Below are 19339 nucleotides of genomic sequence, written 5' to 3'. Positions count from 1 at the left end.
ATCTTATCTTCAGCTTCCTCTCCAGGCATGCGCTACTTCTTCCCCATCCTTTCTATACAGCCACCAAGAACTTCTTGCTGACTCCTGCAGATATTGCTGAATTTCAACCATTTGTTTCTCTGATCCTTCCCTAACCTCATCTGAAATGCTACTCTCCTTTGACTACAACCATGAAAATCATTAAATATTGTTCAAGCACTTTTCTTTGTTCAAGTCATGAAATATTGCTTAAGCACTTTTATTTCTTTCTGCACTGACACAATTGTTTCACTAACACAATTATTTATTTTCTAATCTAGTTATTTTCTTTAATTGTAAGCTTCTTTACAGAAAGAATAATATCTTAATTATTATTAATGCCCACATCAACAGCTCCCAAACAAAAAAGTAGATAAGATTTTGTTTGTTTGGCTTTAAAGCAATTTCTTATGCTTCAACTTCACTGGTTCAGAAAGTTATTTTGTACTCTGAGGAGTCTTTATTTCTTCTGATCACAACAAAAATATTTTCCACATTCTATAGTAACTTTTTTATCATTATTTCTGAGTTGGATAGTCTTCTTATATTTATAAGTCCTCAATTTCTTCTAAAAAATAGTACCAGATAAAATGAACTAAACTGTGTGAACATATAATTCTGAATTATTTGGGCAGACATTGTCTAGCCAATAATAACATAGCTGTAATGCAAAGTAGCTCTGAGACAAGTACAAAACCGCAGGAAGCATCTTAGAGAGTTGGATAAATAGGTTGTTAACTCTATGAACCAAGGAGGAAAGAAAAAATAAATGTTAGACATGCACAGAGAGTACCTAAAATGGAAAAATATTCAAAGTTGGTATTGAAGCAAGATTGGTAATGTGTTGGAGATGAGCTGAGAGGAAAGTCTAGACAGGGGCTGGATGATCAAAATATCATGTTTAAAAGTCACAGGAAGCAAATCTATTCAGCCGACTCACTTGGCCTGGTTATGTAAGAAGGTATGAAGTTGGTTAATTTGAATCATTTTCTGTTACATCGAATAGCATGATGATAATTTTAAGGAGTAATACTAATGTCATTTATTTCCAGTGTAATTGATTTGTTTTTTATTATCACTAACAGGGATCTATCTAGTAATATGATAATAGAGCTTCCACCCCGCATTTTTGAAGACTTGAAGCTTCTACAGAAACTGTAAGCTGTCCTTTCCGTCTTCAGATTTAAATGGCAACATCTTAAGCTTCCAAAATAATAACATTCCCATGCTTCTTTCCCTCTTCCTTCTACTGGTACAAAAGGAATCTATCGTCCAATCCTCTTTTGTATCTCCACAAGAACCAGTTTGAAAGCCTTAAACAACTTCAGTCTCTGTAAGTGCTACACAACAGTGTATTGATTATCATTTTAGTGGGTATACTTAAAATACATTCATTTCTAAAAGGCGATTTTATGCACATAAGAATTTTTCATTTAAATATGGGCCCTCACAGTTTCAAGTATTATTACCATCAAATACACCCTGAGTGACAGTAAGACCTCATTATTTTCACCATATGTATGAAGACCATTTCTGTATTTGAAGCTGCATATTACTTCTTCCTGAAAACTGGGTTCATATGGAAAAATCTCATCTTACTATTTACACTTAGAATTAAACTTTTGATAGTTCATTTCAAAATAGTTTGTAAAAACACCAAACTATGTATTGATTTGCGGTTTGGGTACACATCCAGTAATGTTCAAGGCTTATATCTGGCTCTGTGCTCAGGGACTCCTGGCAATAATTATATGTCATGCAGAAGATTCAGACATGGGTCAACCACATACAAGGCAAACTTTCCCAAAGTGCTATTTCTTTGGCCTTTATTAGCGAGAAAAATTATATAACCCTGCCTGATTTTTCCTTTTCTCTTTTCTTGCAATAACTAGTTAACTTTAGAAATTAGTCTACAAAGAGGCTGGAGCAATAGAACAGTGGGTAGGGCGTTTGCCTGCACGCAGCCGACCTGAATTCGATTCCCAGCATCCCATATGGTCCTCTGAGCACCACCAGGGGTGATTCCTGAGTGCAGAGCCAGGAGTAACCCCTGTGCATTGCCAGGTGTGACCCACCCCCCAAAAAAGGAGAAATTAGTCTACACAGTTTATGCTTTTTAATTTTGTAGTTAGCAAAAATAAATTATATGACAAATATCAATATTTGGACAATAACTTTTTTCTTGTTTTAAAATTTCCAATGTAGTTTGTTTCAAACAGTGCCCCAAATCTACCTTTTACCTTCCTAAATCTCTCTCATGAATACCTGTTATTGCTGAAGTACAGTTGCTTTTGTTCATAGAAGATATTAAATAGGGATGGAGAGGTAACTAAACAGGCTAATGCATACTATACATGCAGGAGATCTAGATCTGATCACTGGCACTGCATGATCCCCCAAGCAGTACCAGGTGTGACTCCAAAGCACAAATTTGGTGTAGGCCCTTGAGCATCAGTGGGTGTGGCTCAAAAACAAACCCTCACCCAAAATGAAATACTGCATTAACAAATCTCAGTCTTATTCTTTCCTTGTTTAATTCAAGGATCAGGCTGTGTTATCATTTTTTATTTTCATAAATAGTTTTGTATTAGAAATTTATTGAAGATATGGTTCCCATCAACATAAATAGGTTTATATTAGAAATTTATGCAAGATATAATTCCTCTCACCATATGAGTTTGACAAGTTAACTACTGATGAAAAATGATTACACTTCTTCCCTCACCTGCTAGCACAATGACATCTGCTCACTCCAGGAACACGAAGAGCATCAAATCATTCATTCAGGATCTTAACGAAGAAGTCTGACCATCTCATAGGTGGGCAACCAGGCATTCTTTTGGGCTACATTAGCATGCAACAGGAACAAACAGAGACGTTACTGGCACCCACTTGAGCAAATGGATGAGCAATGGGATGACAAGTGATACAAGTGAAGTGATACTTCTTCCCTCAAAAATTAGAATACAAAAATACTTTAAAAAAAAGAAAGAAATCATGGACACAAGAGCTAGTATAGCAGGCAGGGCACTTCCCTTGCGCATGGCACACCCTTGTTCAATCTTTAGCACCATATATGATCTCCCAAGTACCACCAGGAGTGATTCCTACCTACACTTTCATTTCTTATTTATTGGCTATCAATTTATCCATTACACAGTCTTGGCCACTCGGGATAGAGTTGTTTCTGCGAGACAACAGGCTGATAAGCAAGTAATCCCATAAATTATGTAAAATGGAAACTGTGGCAAACTCAGGAGAAATCTAGAGAGCAGAAGGAATAGAGAAAAACGTTTTGAAAAGACCCAAGAGGTCCTGTCAGAAGAGTCTTTTGATGATTCAAAGTCTAATTGCTCTCTGAGGTTTTATTCCTGACTGCTGAAGAGTTCCTCTGCAAAGGGCTCAATGGACAAAGGAAAACTAAGAACAACAAACCCTACCATATTAGTCAAAAAGAAACTGAGCGAGAATAAAACATCTTTCAAAGTGAACTTCCAAAGCAAAAAATCTTCCTTTTAGATAATTCTCCATCTGGCTTTCCTCACAACATGGTTTCCTAAGACCCTGGGTTTCCTTAGATCTGTGCTATCATTTAAGAGTTTTTAAGGAATTTATATTCGGATAAGCTTCGGTATATCTTAGGAATTTAGGAGTTATCAGTGAACTCCCTAAGGATATCCTGAGGGGCCTGGAGTAATGAAAGGAATTATGCTTCCCCTCTGTGCTCTTAGGGAAAAACAAGAGTTCCTGAGGAACTCTTCTTTCTGCATTCTTGCTTTTCACCATAAAAACACATTACCCAGTTAAATGGCTATATCTAAATTCAGATTTTCACAAAACTCACTTCAGTAATTCTCAGGTTGGCACTAGCCATTCCCGTCTGATACCATATAATTCACAGGATGCAGTACATAAAATAAAACGAGTCAATTTCATAATCATAAAATTTCACCATTTAAAAATTTTTGTGAATTAAAATAATAAAGCATAGAGATTTTTAAATGCAATTATGCTTATAAAATAACAAAATCAGCTCCAACTTGCAGACAAAAATAGAAAAGGGAATTTTTAAAGACATTTTGAATTGCAGCATTAGAGTTTAAGGGACACTTTAGGATATGTCAAAGAATGAAGTTATTACAAAGCTAAACTCTAAAATATTAAACATATTGTACATATCTTCTAGAGACCTGGAAAGGATAGAGATTCCAAATATAAACACAAGGATGTTTCAACCCATGAGGAATCTTTCTTACATGTATGTATGAATGTTATATAAGAGATGGAGAAGAGAGCAGCGCAACTCTCATATAAACTGTCTAATATATCACTGCAATGTGTTTTTATGCAAGAAAAGTCTTTATATTGAGAACTTTTTAATTTTGTCACCTTTGGTCCCTGTCAAATAGAGTTCAATATTATGATGAGCCGACATGATGTCACTTCTCTCTGGAAACACGATGTTTATCCAATTGAGGCCCAATAAGAGATCAGGGTACCAGAATGCCACATATTACACAAGATGAAGTCACTGGCTAAATGGTACTCAAGACCTGGAATCATTAATTCACCTCACATGAGTTAGCAGTCGGCTGCTCTAAGATTTGAGAAAGGTGCTATATAAATTCCAGGTGTTGTTACTGTTACTAAGTGCACTACAAAATGGAGGTAATTAATCTTTCTAGTAGTTTCTAATAAGTCACTATAATATATTTGGATAAAGTGCACTGTGTAAGTTGTATTAATATATGTGTTTATTACATAATCTTTTCTATCAAATGTATAATCTCTGTGTTCATGATTTTAAAAATTAACCCTTGTTACCCACAACACTAGGGAGGATTTGAGGTAAGTTTTTAAGTTGGGTTAGCAAGGGAATAAAATGGTTGGGGTGGATGGGCTCTTGGCAGTGAGTATTTTGTTTGTATTTGTGTAGGAGTGGTGCTTTAAAGGAGAAATGTTTGATGCATATCCACATGGGGGGTTGGTGATTTTTCTTTCTGTGGCATGACTAGATAATTGTTAATGAAGTTATTATTTCCTTGTTACAGGCAGACTATAAGATCTTCTTAGAATAGATAAATTCCACCTTTTGGGAACTTGATGGAGAAACTGCTTCTTTAAATATGAACCTCAGATTGAGGCCAAGGACCTAACAAAGGACAGACTGTGCTAGCTATCTGCCTACTAAGTGGCCTAGTTATTCTTCTTTCCTCTTCTTTGTTCATTGCTTATTTAAACCTCTCTGCATCGTAAACCTCCCTTCCACCTGCCAACCACAGTCATGGAAAGAGTGGGAGGGAAGGTTGAGCCACTGGAGACCCTAATGGGCTGTCCTTGAATATAATGTACATAACAAATCCTGGGAAGAAACAATATGTCAAATCAACTGTGTCAGGGACACAGAGGAGCTGCGGAGGTGGGGGGAGGGGAGTTAAAAAAGAGAATTTCACATTCAACATTCATTATACATTAAGTTTCATTAAGTTCCATTAATTGGAGTGACACCAACAGGAAGCCAAGCTATAAACTACTCTAATCCAAAGACTGCCTCCTAAGTGTATGCTTAGCTGACATCCCTATTCATTTACCATTTAAGGAGTATTTATTGAGTATTTCTCATGTGTCAGGCAGCTTACACAACCAAGAACTCAGGAAAGAACAAGAGAAAGTAAATCTGCTCTATGAAGTTTCAATAATTAGCTTCGGGAACTAAAGAGTAAACAAATAACTAAATTAATGGAAAATTCAGTGAAGAAAAGTAAAGCATATTAAGGAGATAGTAGGAGGACATAGATGGTTACATGGTGATCAAAGAGATGTAGCATGCCAGTGGTCCAGGATAGACAAAAGGAACTATTGACAATGTCTGGAGAAAATCTTCCAGGTAGAAGGAATAGCAAAAGCACTACATGAGAAAGGATATAAGCCTGGCATTGGGGGTCTAGAGCGAGGTTACTATAAATGGAGTGAGGAATGAAGAAAGTTATCTGGATCTAGGCAGCCAAGGAGATCCAATCTAGGATTCAGGATCCAATCACAAGAAGCCTTTAGCCATGGCCAAGTAAAGTTTTGTCAAAATTGATTATCTAGAAACTGAATGCAGAGATTCAAAAAATTAAGAATGAAAAAAGACTATACAGAGAAATATGATCACGGATATTAATGAAAAGAGTTGTTAGAAGATACATAAACAGAATGAATTTCATGGGAGAAAATTCTAAACACACAGGTAGAGGGAACAGCAATCAGTAAGCCAGATGAGTCCTCCAATCCAAATACTTCAATGTTCCCTACACCTCAATTGTAACTATATCTAGTGCAAACAAACTTTATTCTCAGTCCTCTAGAAGCTATTAGTTTGTTCATTTTCCTGGCAAGAAATCTATATTTAAAGCAGCTCCTTCTCCTAGCATGGTTGAGATGAATTTTTGTAGACTCAGAAACCCTCCCTTATCCTAGGAGGCTAGTACAAGTGAGGGTGCTTAAAACTATCTACAAGACAGGAATGGTTTTAGTGAGCTAATTTTGGTTCCTTACGTCCCATACACAAGTACCTAAATGTTTGCTAATGATCAATTTCACAATTACAATCCACTATTATAAATACCTCTGAGAATAATCCACAATCAAATATGATGGAGAAAAGAGTTTGGAAACTTCACATTTCCCTGCCCTCACCTTAGCAAACCATGATATTTATACCTTCTTTTCAGTTCTACATCTTTCAATATAGCATTGCTTGGAGTAGCATATTATTAAGTGAAGAAATCTTTAACTACACAATACTAAACAAAAAGAAACAGACAGTGAAGTTGTGTGCCTAACAGAGATGCAGTCCTATTAGGGTGGCAGATAAAGTTTCTCCATCATTGCTATATAGTGACTCTTTTTTTCCCTTTGGCTTTAGTTATTTCAAAAACTTTCGATACTGCTCCTATGCTCCCCATGTCCGAGTTTGTATGCCCTTGACTGACGGAATTTCTTCATTTGAGGACCTCTTGGCTAACAATATACTCAGAATATTTGTCTGGGTTATAGCTTTCATAACCTGCTTTGGAAATCTTTTTGTCATTGGCATGAGATCTTTCATTAAAGCTGAAAATACTACTCACGCTCTGTCCATCAAAATTCTCTGTTGTAAGTATGTTTACTATCTAAAGAGATCTGGGGTATCTTCTATTATCTGTGTACTAGATAGATACTGATCTTCAACAAACAGCATTTGACTTGAATTATAGATTCAGTGGAATTTTTTCCTAAGTTAAAATTTATATTTGATTTGACTGCAGTTATAGATTTTTTATGTTAGTAATTACAAGGGTGATGCCACTCCCTGGAGTCTTAAAATTGGGTGATAGCGGGTCAATGAATCAAGGCTAGTCTACAGAAAAGAGATCATGGGGTAGAAAACTAAGCTTTGTTTTACCATTAATTATAATAACACCCATGTTCACAGGCCTAGAAAATCAGCCCCTCTATTACCTGTGCAAATAGCACTCATGTAATATTTAAAAGTTAATCTCCTGGGCTGGATAGACTATACACGAGTTAAGGTTCTTGCCTTGCATGCAACTGACCAAGTTTCAATACCTGGTACCATGTATGCCACCTGTTTCCCCAGCACTGCCAGTAGTGATCCCTGAACACAGAGGGAGAAGGAAAGATAAGCGTAACTGTGTGTGGCCAAAAACAACACGGCAACATTTCCAAATTAGTTTCACCACTATTGTTTTTTTTTGGAGGGGGCTCCCAAGTAGTACTCAAGGGACCACTCCCAACAGTTCAATCCCAAGTCCCAAGAATGCTGGGGACCAACACATGTTGGGACAGGGGAGCCATGTGGTGCTGAAGACTAAACACACTCTTGGACCCCGACCACCTGTTATTTAAAATGCCAAAGATTAAGCACTATACTTTAGCAGTAATACAACTCTGAAACCCATTGGCTTTTACATATTTATAGGGGACAATGTTATTTTATTAAATGAAGAATGAAGGAAGTAACTTTTATAAAAGGAAAGGAAGAAAGAAAGAAAGAAAGAAAGAAAGAAAGAAAGAAAGAAAGAAAGAAAGAAAGAAAGAAAGAAAGAAAGAAAGAAAGAAAGAAAGAAAGAAAGAAAGAAAGAAAGAAAGAAGGAGGAAGGAAAGAAAGAAAGAAAGAAAGAAAGAAAGAAAGAAAGAAAGAAAGAAAGAAAGAAAGAAAGAAAGAAAGAAAGAAAGAAAGAAAGAAAGAAAGAAAGAAAGAAAGAAAGAAAGAAAGAAAGGAAGGAAGAAGGAAGGAAAGAAAGAAAGAAAGAAAGAAAGAAAGAAAGAAAGAAAGAAAGAAAGAAAGAAAGAAAGAAAGAAAGAAAGAAAGAAAGAAAGAAAGAAAGAAATAAAGAAAGGGAGAAAATGCCAAAACTAGTTAGGAAAGTTAGAGATGCTGATAAGCACCAATATGTAATGTTGATAATTACATATATATTTATTTATCTATGAAAATAAATCATTAAATCAATAATCATTAATCCTATCTGTCCCAGGCCATGAAGGAATTACTTTTGCTTACTTGAAGGAGAGAGAGAGAGAGAGAGAGAGAGAGAGAGAGAGAGAAGATGATTAAATGTGAGGTTATTTTTTATGGGTCAGGTCTCTTTCTCACATTCCATTAGTCTCTTCTAACTGTAGCAGGATGGGAAATACTATGTGCACAGGGGGAAAAAACAACTGGGTTTAGCAAACTGTGTGGTAACCTACCTTATTTATTGTATGTTGCCCCCTCTCTGTAAACTTAAGTTACTCCCAGTTTCCCCAGTGAGATATCCAAGGAAAAGATGTTTTAGTTTGTTTTTTGCTTAGGTTATATATTTACATGGGCTGGAGCGATAGCACAGTGGTAGGGCATTTGCCTTACATTCGACCAACCCAGGTTCGATTCCTCCACCCTTCTCGGAGAGCCCAGCAAGCTACCGAGAGTATCTCGCCCACACTGCAGAGCCTGGCAAGCTAACCGTGGCATATTTGATATGCCAAAAACAGTAACAGCAAGTCTTACAATAGAGACGTTACTGGTGACCGCTCGAGCAAAATCGATGAACAACGGGATAACAATGATATTTATCTTTACACATACACACATACATACACACATATACATACTAATATACTACTTATATATTTCAACAGGTGCGGACTGCCTGATGGGTGTTTATTTAATCTTCATTGGCATTTTCGATATGAAGTACCGTGGGCAGTACCAGAAGTATGCATTACTGTGGATGGAAAGCTTGCCCTGCCAGCTCATGGGCTTCCTGGCCATGCTGTCCACGGAGGTTTCCGTCCTACTGTTGACATACTTGACAGTGGAGAAGTTTTTGGTCATTGTCTTTCCCTTCAGTAACATTCGTCCTGGGAAGCGGCAGACCTTGGCTATCCTCTCTGGCATTTGGATTGTGGGGTTTTTGATAGCTGCGATACCATTTTGTAATGAGAATTATTTTGGAAACTTTTATGGAAAAAATGGAGTCTGCTTTCCTCTTTACTATGACCAAACAGAAGATATTGGAAGCAAAGGCTACTCTCTTGGAATTTTCCTAGGTAAATTAGATTTTTTATTTCTGAGACATGTCTTATTTTTATTTATATTCCATTTTATTCGCTTTAGCAAAGATATATTTGTCCACTTCGCAAAGAAAGTCCCAATATTGTCTTTTTTGAAGAAAAATTCTTTTTTTAAATTTTTTATTTTTTTTATTAGTGAGTCACCATGAGGGTGCAGTTACAGAGTTTCGTGCCTGTGTTACAGTCATACAATACTCGAGTACACATCCCTCCACCAGTGCCCATTCTACTCCATTGATGGCCCAAGGGTCCCTCCCTCCCCCCACATGCTGTCCGGGGCCCCCCCACCGTGACAGGGAATTCCTTAATGTTCTCTCTCTCCTTTTGGGTGTTATAGTTTGAATGGAGATACTGGGTAGCTATCCTGTTCAATCTATAGTCTGCTTTCAACCCGCCTCTCCTATCCTGAGTGGATCCTCCACTGCACTTTGGTTGGTGTTCCCTTCTCAGTCTGAGCTGCCCTCTCCCCCAGCATGTGAGATCAGCTTCCAAGCCGTGGAGCAGGCCTCCTGGTATTAATTGCTACTATTCTATTTTAAATTCCGCAAACAAGTGCAATTTTTCTGTGTCTGTCTCTTTCTTTCTGACTCATTTCACTTAGCATGATACTTTGCATGCTGATCCACTTATATGCAAAGTTCATGACTTCATCCTTTCTGACAGATGCATAGTATTTCATTGTGTAGATGTACCAAAGTTTCTTTAACCAGTCATCTGTTCTCGGGCATTCGGATTTTTTTCCAGATTCTGGCTATTGTAAACAGTGCTGCAATGAACATACAGGTGCAGATGTCATTCTGACTATACTTTTTTGCCTCTCCGGGATATATTCCCAAAAGTGGTATTGCTGGGTCAAATGGGAGCTCGATTTCTAATTTTTTGAGAAGCAACCATATTGTTTTCCAAAAGGGCTGAACCAGTCGGCATTCCCACCAGCAGTGTAGGAGGGTTTCTTTCTCCCCACATCCAACGCCAACAGCGGTTGCTTTTGTTCTTTTGGATGTGAGCCTTCTTGCTGTGCATGTGTAGAAATTCTTATTAAGCTTTATTACAGAGACCTAGTGTGATAAATAGAACATGATCTCTGAACAATCTTTGTATTATCTGTAAGATATTTACATCATCTAATGCACTGACTGTGACCTTCGAGCTAGTTCAGTGTTATCCTGTGGCCTGCCAAGTTACTTGAATTTTTTCACAATCTAGATTTTAAGTTAAATAAATATTAATAATAAAATTCTGATGTCTTAGCAGCCTGGAGATGGCCTGGAGGGGCTGATAGTTGGGGCTAAGGGAACTTTATTTTTATTTTTTTAATTAACAAGTGTTTCAATTTTTTAAATAATTTTATTTTAGTTTTATAAAATTGTTCACAATATTTGGACTGGAGCGATAGCACAGCGGGTAGGCCTTGCATACGGCTGACTTGGGTTTGATTCCTCTGTCCCTCTTGGAGAGCCTGGCAAGCTACCGAGAGTATCCCGGCAGAGCCTGGCAAGCTCCCCGTGGCATATTCAATATGCCAAGAACAGTAACAACAAGTTTCACAATGGAGACATTACTGGTGCCCACTCTGAGCAAATTGATGAACAACGGGACAACAGTGCTATAGTGCTACAATCAAATTCTGGAAACTAGCAAAAGATTATCTGAATGGACACAATAGAAGATTTATTGCTTTGAGGAAAATCTCAGTCACATGGTGAATAAAACTGATTTTCACTTTTCTTAAACCCAAGTTTTTAAATGAAAGATCTTATGTGCTTTTTTTAAAAAAATATGAGAAATTTGGTTTGTTAGTTAAAAAATATACACACAAACTTTTAAATTTTCTAGTAGGTGTTTCTCTTGATTAAACTGAAGGTCGTTTCCAAGTCCTCTCTTTAACTAGAATATTATTAGCACTCCAGTCCCCAAATTTTGTGTCTCCCTCCTTCAAAGAGGATACAACAAGTTGTATCATCCTTTTTTCCCATCAAATAACTTTTGTTTAAATATGCCTCTGCTTTCTTTCTTCCAGGGTCTACTAATTGACATCACCGTGGGATAAAAGCTTACTCTTTAGCCCTGAATTATTACATTAGCCTTACCGCATTGCAACCTCTGGGACATTCTCCTTCCTGTCAATTTGTTTACTAACACTGTACAACTCTCTCTCTCTCACTCTCTCTCTCTCTCTCTTGCTCTCTCTCTCTCTTTCTGTCTGAGAGACACTGGGAAGCTACTCTATAGAAATGAATCTAAACTGAGGAGCAAATGAGGAGGATTTAGCAAGTGAAGACAGAGATTGTGTCCCAGGGGGGATATATACATATACATATATATGCATATATATGCATATATAATAGTGACATAGAGCTAGTAAGTGGTCCAGATGAAGGACAAGGTAGTAGTGTGTGGCTGGATCTAATGGTTTTCACGCACTGAGGTCAGAGGTGGGGCATGCTGAAAGGGGGTTGAGGGCTATGGAGTGTGTACATACATATTGAGGCAGACAAAGATAATGACACACAAGCAGCATATATGTAGCTGTATTCCATCTGCCTAATATACTTATGCGATGATCCCCTAAGAGAAATTCTAGAACCTTTTCTTCTTTATATAGTATCTACAAGTGTACCATTTTAACCCCCCTTTTTTTCAAAAAACTAGATTTATAGAAAGTTTTTAAAGATAGTACAGTTTCCATTTAGAACATGGGTACCTATATGAGTTGCTGGAGACCAAACCTGGAGCAAGCACACCACCCCCCCCCCCCCCGCTGCACTATCTCTCCAGCCCTATAAACAGCCTTTAAAAAAATTGGACCAAAGGAGAAAAAAAGACTAATTTCATAAAATTTTAATATCATAGCTTTATGAAATTTCTTGGATATAAAATGTCTTTGGATAAGTGAGCGGAAAAGTACAGTGTGTTGGGTGCTTGCCTTGCAAGCAGCTGACCTGGGTTCTATTCCTGGTATTCCATGCGGTCTACAGAGTTACTCCTGGAGTGATCCCTGAGTGCAGATCCAAGTATAATCCCTGGGCATTGCCAGTTGTGGCACCCAAACAAAGCAAAACAAAATGTTTGGCGTAAGAACAATGAATATCTTGAATTGATAGCAGCACTGTAGCACTGTCGTTTCGTTGTTCATCGATTTGCTCGAGTAACGTCTCCATTGTGAGACTTGTTGTTATTGTTTTTGTCATATCGAATACGCCGCGGGGAGCTTGCCAGGCTCTGCTGTGCAGGCAGGATGCTCTCGGTAGCTTGCTGGACTCTCGGAGAGGGATGGAGGAATTGAACCCGGATCAGTGGCGTGCAAGGCAAACACCCTACCTGCTGTGCTATTGCATAGGTGGTTCAGTGGTAGAATTGGTAGTATATTCTCCTAAATTTGAGCAGCTTTACATATCATTCGGGTTCATATAAACATGTGCTAAAATAGTATTCAAATTAATCTGTACAATATTTATGTCAGTTATGAGGAATAGGATCTCCTCTGGGTTTTTAATTCTAGTAGTGGTTAAGAAATTATTTTTCTTTATTAAATGACTCTTTTAAGTAGGAATACTCTGAACATCCTCAAAAAGTGATTCAGATAGTTCAATTTGTTTTTACATTTTCTTATCCTTTTTTTCTGAATGAGTTTAAAGCATTCTGAATGATAGCTGTTTAAATTACTGCAATCTATAGAAAAATAAACAAGTTTTGAGAGGGGTTCTATGTATTACTTTAACTTAAAATTTAAAATAAGAGTAATATTGTTTATGACATTATTGTTTTACTACTATTTCAAGATATCTAATTCATATTCACAAAAATAGAGGAATGTGGTCATCTTAATTTTTTTGATATGTACCAACGATTGCAGTGACCTCTTAAAGTTTGAATTTGCAAAAAGCCATAAAGAAAATGGACATCTCCTACTTAAAAAATAGTTTTTTAATGAAGCTAAAATTTATCTCATAAAAATTTAACAAGATCTGAACTTTAAGTGTCTAGATTTTTCATTGTTTATGCATTTGAAAACTAGTTTCTATCTGGAAAACCCAATTATTTTAGTTTATTTCTAATTTATATCTTTAGACCTGACTAATTGCCACTGAATTTAGACAAAGCAATGTTGCTTGGCAGGACAGTGCTAAGAGGCACCATAAAGAACATGAAGCTGTATTTATTGTTGATTTATATACCTGAAATCTGAGATGTATGCTTTTCTCAACAGGCGTGAACTTGCTGGCTTTTCTCATCATTGTATTTGCCTATATTACCATGTTCTGGTCCATTCAAAAAACTGCCTTGCAGACTTCAGAAGTAAGAAATCAGATTGGAAGAGAGATGGCTATTGCAAATCGCTTCTTTTTTATAGTGTTCTCTGACGCCCTCTGCTGGATTCCTGTATTTGTAATTAAAATACTTTCCCTTTTACGGGTGGAAATACCAGGTCAGTCTTTTCTATTATATGCAAGTACGTTGTGCCTTGTACATCCCTTGACAAGGCCAGACATATCAAACAGAGTTTTACATATAATGCTGTGCTCTGTGAATACCTGCAACTTAAATACAAAGAGCTATTACTTTGCCATGTTTATCATCAGTCCTCTCAGACTGAACTGAGTACTAATACAATCCAAACCAAATTAATAGAAAAATAGGAGCTAGAGAAAAACTGAGTCTTAGTGTCTTATTTCTACCTGAGCTATGTAGCGGTTCTTAAACAAAAGTAGACATAAAAAAGAAATACATACATGCCTTTTTTTCCCTCTAACTTTAGTTTATAGGAACTAAAGTCTATACATGATGTTTCATGTATAGACTTTAGTTCCTATAAACTAAAGTTTATAGGAACTATAAACTTATAGGAGGGTTCCCCTTGTGATTCTTAAATCCGTATTCCTAGATATGAACCACTGTCTTTCCCTGTCTTAACCCAATGGATATAAAGTGCTAGGTGTTCTGTGTAGATGCTTCATCAAAATACTGGGTTCACCACTCACATTCCTACTTCATCTAGAAAAAAATACTACCTCAATTACAATCTTACCTGAAATTCTTTCAGGGACCTAAAAATCATAGTTAAGGGGCGATGTAGGACAACTTTTAGTAATCAGAGTGCAGATTCATCAGGTCGTTCTTTTAGTCTATTGAAAATCTACTGGGGCAGTTCATCCCAGGCCAAAATCATGTTATATTTATGCTACTCTGGGGATTATGGTAATGGCACCTTGAAAGCCAACATGAAAGACTGACACAAGGAACTGAAACATTGTCCTTTGGTCTGGAGTGTATACAAAGGCTAAAGGAGTCTTGTCCAATGCATCATTAAAAAATGATACAACACCATCACAGCATCCCTGAAACCTATCAACTTATTTCACAACAGAACCTTGAAGACTCTTGGATCACCTAAAATGTGGAAGTGAATATCAGAAGGGAGATCAGGACTGATTACTGAGCAGTATTTGATGCATAGGGAGAGCAAAACCAAAAAAAAATTTTAATGTGAGATCCCTCAGGAAAGCCAGCTATACAAGAAAGCAGAGCTCTCGCTAGTCTACTACAATTCCCCTAGCATAGCAATGTTTACATCCTAACATTTCAAATTCTAATAAATAAAATATTATTGACTTCCATTGATTATGAAATGAAATTCAAGTGCTGGAGTTAATGTTAAAAATTTCTTACCACCCACTCATTCCCATGTATTCTGAGATGAGCCCATTAGAGTTTTTTAATGTTTTGCCCTTGCTGAAACTATCCCCACCCCCAGGCCCCAACCTGGATTTTATTTTCAGTAAGACGCATGCTTATACTCCTTCCCATCCTTCAAGGTTTATCACAAATAGTTCCTTTTCCATGGTACCATTTTAGACTCGTCCCCCAAACACTCATATAACCTAGATGACTAAATAGCTATTACATTCTTTATTTTCCCCCTATTGGTCTTATTTAAACCACTATATATCCCTGCCATTTTTCAATGTACCCATTGCCCTCTTCGAACCATAAGGAAGATAATGACCATGTCTTATTGATCTTAACACTATTAATTTCTCATAATATCATTTAAAATACATATATCTTAATTAAAAGTGCTGAGTTTATGGAAGAGATGGAGATTGTCCCATTACCTTGGGAGACTTCTGTGTCCACATTTTGAATGCCCTTTCCCATGTACGCTCTTGTTTCTCTTCAGCTTGAAAAGAGACAACCTATATGATGGACCAAAGACCAAGTAAGGTAGGCAGGAGTCTTGGGTTCCTGTCCTCACCTTGTCACTGTGAAATTGAAGGGACGTAACAAAGTCATTTGTTACATACCTTAATTTACCCATGTTATTCTTAGGTAGTTTCTTAAATTTTTTCCAGTCTTAATATTCTATCATTTTTATTTTTCTGAAACCTTTCCTCTGTAATAGTTTGTTAGAGCTGCCTGAACAAAATGCCACAAAATGGGTAATTTAAACCACAGGTATGTGTTTCTCAACATTGTGGGGGGGGAAGTTCAAATCAAGTTATCAGTGGCAATGGCTGCTCCTAGTCTTTCCTTGACTCATAATTGGCTGCCTTTTCTGCATGGACTTCCCTCTATATGCACAGCCTTGGTGACTGTCCAAATTTCCTCTTCTCATAAGGAAACTAATCAGTTTGAGTGTGGCTCTCCTCAATGACCCTTGTTAACTTGATCACATCTCTAAAGGTCATGTCTCCAAAAACAGTCATGTGCTGAGGTGTAGGCATGAGTTATGACCTCAATATATTTATTCGGGGAGTAACATGTCATAGTTCATCTTATGGTACATTCTGATTTAGAATCAGAATATATCTTGTCATCAAGGCTATCCAATCACAAGAGGAATAATCATTGTCTTGGAGAGTCTGATATATTTCCGATCATGAGATCTAGGGAACTAGAATGGAGAAAAAAGACCTTGTGAAAACTGTACTGAGTTATACTGTACTGTTGTTCAGTACTCTGAATTTGGTTTTGCATACTTTGGTGGGCCTAGAGAATAAAATTTTCTCTCACTTAATTAAGCTACTTCTTTCTTGCCCGGCCTTTTATGGTATCCTAGGAAATGCTGCTTCCATTATATAGGATAGGAAAAGAGGAAAGCAAACTTTGCAACAGGAAAAGGTGATAATAAAGAAAAAGTGAAAGACAAGTAATGGTCATATAAGAAATAAGAGAGGGAAGGCAGAAAGGGAGAAGGGGGAGGAAGGCAAGAAGGAAGGAAGGGGGAAGAAGGCAAGAAGGAAGGGAGGGAGAGGAGGAAGGGAAGGAGGGAGGAAGGAAGTACAAGTAGCAGTTCAAGGATGGGATAATAATGAGGATATGAGGGAGAAGAGGGTGAAAAAGAAGAGTAAGAACATAATACTTGTCACCCTTCACCTGAACCTGGAGTTCCTGTAAATTGTAAGGATGTGGGAAGATAAGAATATGTGGATGTGGAAAATTACACTGAAAAGACTTGTGCAAAGCCAACTCTGATCTTACTCTCAGACTTCCATCAAATAAGTTCTCATCAGCACTTTCATTAAAAAAGGCAGGTGAAGTCTCAGGAGCTTAGGTGATATCTATTAAAAGATAAAAATGTATCTGACCTTAAGATCAAATTGTGTATAATAGTTTGTTATTGTAGTCAAGTAAAATTACGTATGTTTTGTCCTTGAAAAATAAAGAAGATGAGGCACCAACCTCCACCCATATGAGGTCAAAAATCCACATACTTTTTTGGCTCACTTAAAGCTTAACGTATAATAGTCTGTTGTTATCTGGTAGCTTTACTGATAACACAAATAGCCAATAATGTATTGTGTATCTTATGTATGAAAAAAATTTTTATTGTGAAAACCATAAAAGAAAATGGGTTTCTAGTATTTTATTGTGTTTATTTTTGCAATATAATATAGTTTGTTTAAGTTTTTGTTTGATTTGGTGTTTGGGTCACATCCAGTGATGCTCAGAGGCTACTCCTGACTCTGCACTCAGAATCATACCTGGCAGTGTTCAGGTGACCATATGGAATGCCTGGGATTGAACCCAGGTCAAATGAATGCAAGGCAAATGTCATACCCACCGTACTATCTCTCTAGTCAAGAATGTATTGTTTATTTACCAGAAAATACATAAATAGACCCACACCATTAAACTCATGGTGTTTAAGTGGCAACCATATCTCACTGAGGCATCACAGAACATCACTGTCCTAAATTCTCCTCACAAATAACTTTTGTGACATCTTTACCTGAATAGTCAGTTAATATTATATTTGTAAGAAAGAAATAGTTCATTAAATTTAGAGATTATATTCTTCTATACTCTTCAAATCCTTCATTCTGAATAGGATTATAAGAACATAAAGTAGGTTACTAAGGCCTTCAGGACTGAAGCTAAGACCAGTGTCAGATTTGACCCGGGACCAGAGATTTTCTGAACATTTCTGTTGTTTAGAAATAATTTCCTATTTTTTTCTTTCATTTGCTTTTTGTGAAGCGAGATTATATCCACTAAATAAAACTTACTTAGAAAGGTGTAAATGGTGGGGGGGGGGGGGGGAGCGAAGACAGGAATTACTATAGTTAGAAATTATTGCTCTGGACAAGAATTGAATGCTAAAAGTAGATAAAGCGATACACATGGTAACTTTACAGTACCTGTACCACAAACCATAATAACCAAAAGGAAAGTGAGAAGGAAAGTAACTGTCAAAGACACAGACTGGGGTTCAGGGGGTGGAAGGAGGTCAAATTTGAGACATTGGTGTTGGAAAATGTACACTGGTGAAGGGACAAATGTTGGAACATTATATGTCTGAAAACCAATCATGGACAACTCTGTAACCGTTTATCTCATGGTGATTTTATTTAAGTATATATATATATGAAAGGAATTCGGTCCAAGGGAGTACAGGAGCTTGAAAGAACAAGTAAGCAAGTAGAGACAGAAAAATACACTTCAAAGGTGAATACAAATTTGAAAGAGGAAGTCTATTTCCAAATTGAATTTTCCCTAAAGAATGACAGTATAGCAAGGAAAACACATTTTATATTATAGTTTCTGAAGTGTTTGCACTTCTTATCTAGTTTCACAGCAACCAACAAAACAGTTCATGAAATTTAGAAAAGTTAAATAACAGGAGCTTAAAACCATAGGTTCCAAACTCTTCACACAAAAACAGCTTCAGTAAGGTAAAAACTTTGTGAATTAGGTAGTCATCTCAAAAATAACAGTAAGTACAAAATATAATGTGTTTTGTGTTCTTTAAAGTTCCAGCTCCTATTTTTTTTTCACATTCGTTTTTCTTCTCCAGGTACAATCACTTCCTGGATAGTCGTTTTCTTCCTTCCAGTAAACAGTGCCTTGAATCCAATCCTCTACACTCTCACAACAAGCTTTTTCAAAGAGAACTTTAAACAGTTACTGCACAAACACTGACGAAAGTCTATCTTCAAAACTAAAAAGAGAAGCGCTTCTGCATCCATTGTGTGGTCATAGCACTCCTCATTTAAACTTTGAGTTTTTCACAAAGAAACTCTTGGGGACAGTAGAGTGAAACCAAGTTCCTAGTAATTGGTTTGGATCACTGCACTTTCAAAGCACTACCTATTAAAAATAATACTGCACCTGGAAAATGGCATCTGGGGTGCTTTTCGTCTTGATCAACAGCAAGCCTTTCTGCCTGGAGAGCACAGCAGATGACTTCTGGTATTGCATTCTAGTAACAGCTGTA

The 19339-nt window shown here is 36.9% G+C and overlaps 1 protein-coding gene across 1 annotated transcript in view; it reads left to right on the top strand.

The window, feature by feature from the left end:
* RXFP2 (relaxin family peptide receptor 2) overlaps positions 1 to 19176 on the top strand; it is a 62239-nt gene extending 43063 nt beyond the window's left edge. The window contains 7 exon segments of the mRNA XM_055145953.1: positions 1104 to 1175; positions 1280 to 1351; positions 4205 to 4276; positions 6929 to 7158; positions 9187 to 9597; positions 13832 to 14050; positions 18920 to 19176. Coding sequence (XP_055001928.1) covers positions 1104 to 1175; positions 1280 to 1351; positions 4205 to 4276; positions 6929 to 7158; positions 9187 to 9597; positions 13832 to 14050; positions 18920 to 19176 — 1333 coding nt within the window.
* Positions 19177 to 19339: the final 163 nt, after the last annotated feature.

The sequence above is a fragment of the Sorex araneus genome, chromosome 1 (genome assembly GCF_027595985.1).
Source record: "Sorex araneus isolate mSorAra2 chromosome 1, mSorAra2.pri, whole genome shotgun sequence".
NCBI classification, from domain to species: Eukaryota; Metazoa; Chordata; class Mammalia; order Eulipotyphla; family Soricidae; genus Sorex; species Sorex araneus.
Note: the sequence above shows the minus strand (reverse complement) of the source record. Positions and strands in the feature narration are given on the sequence as shown.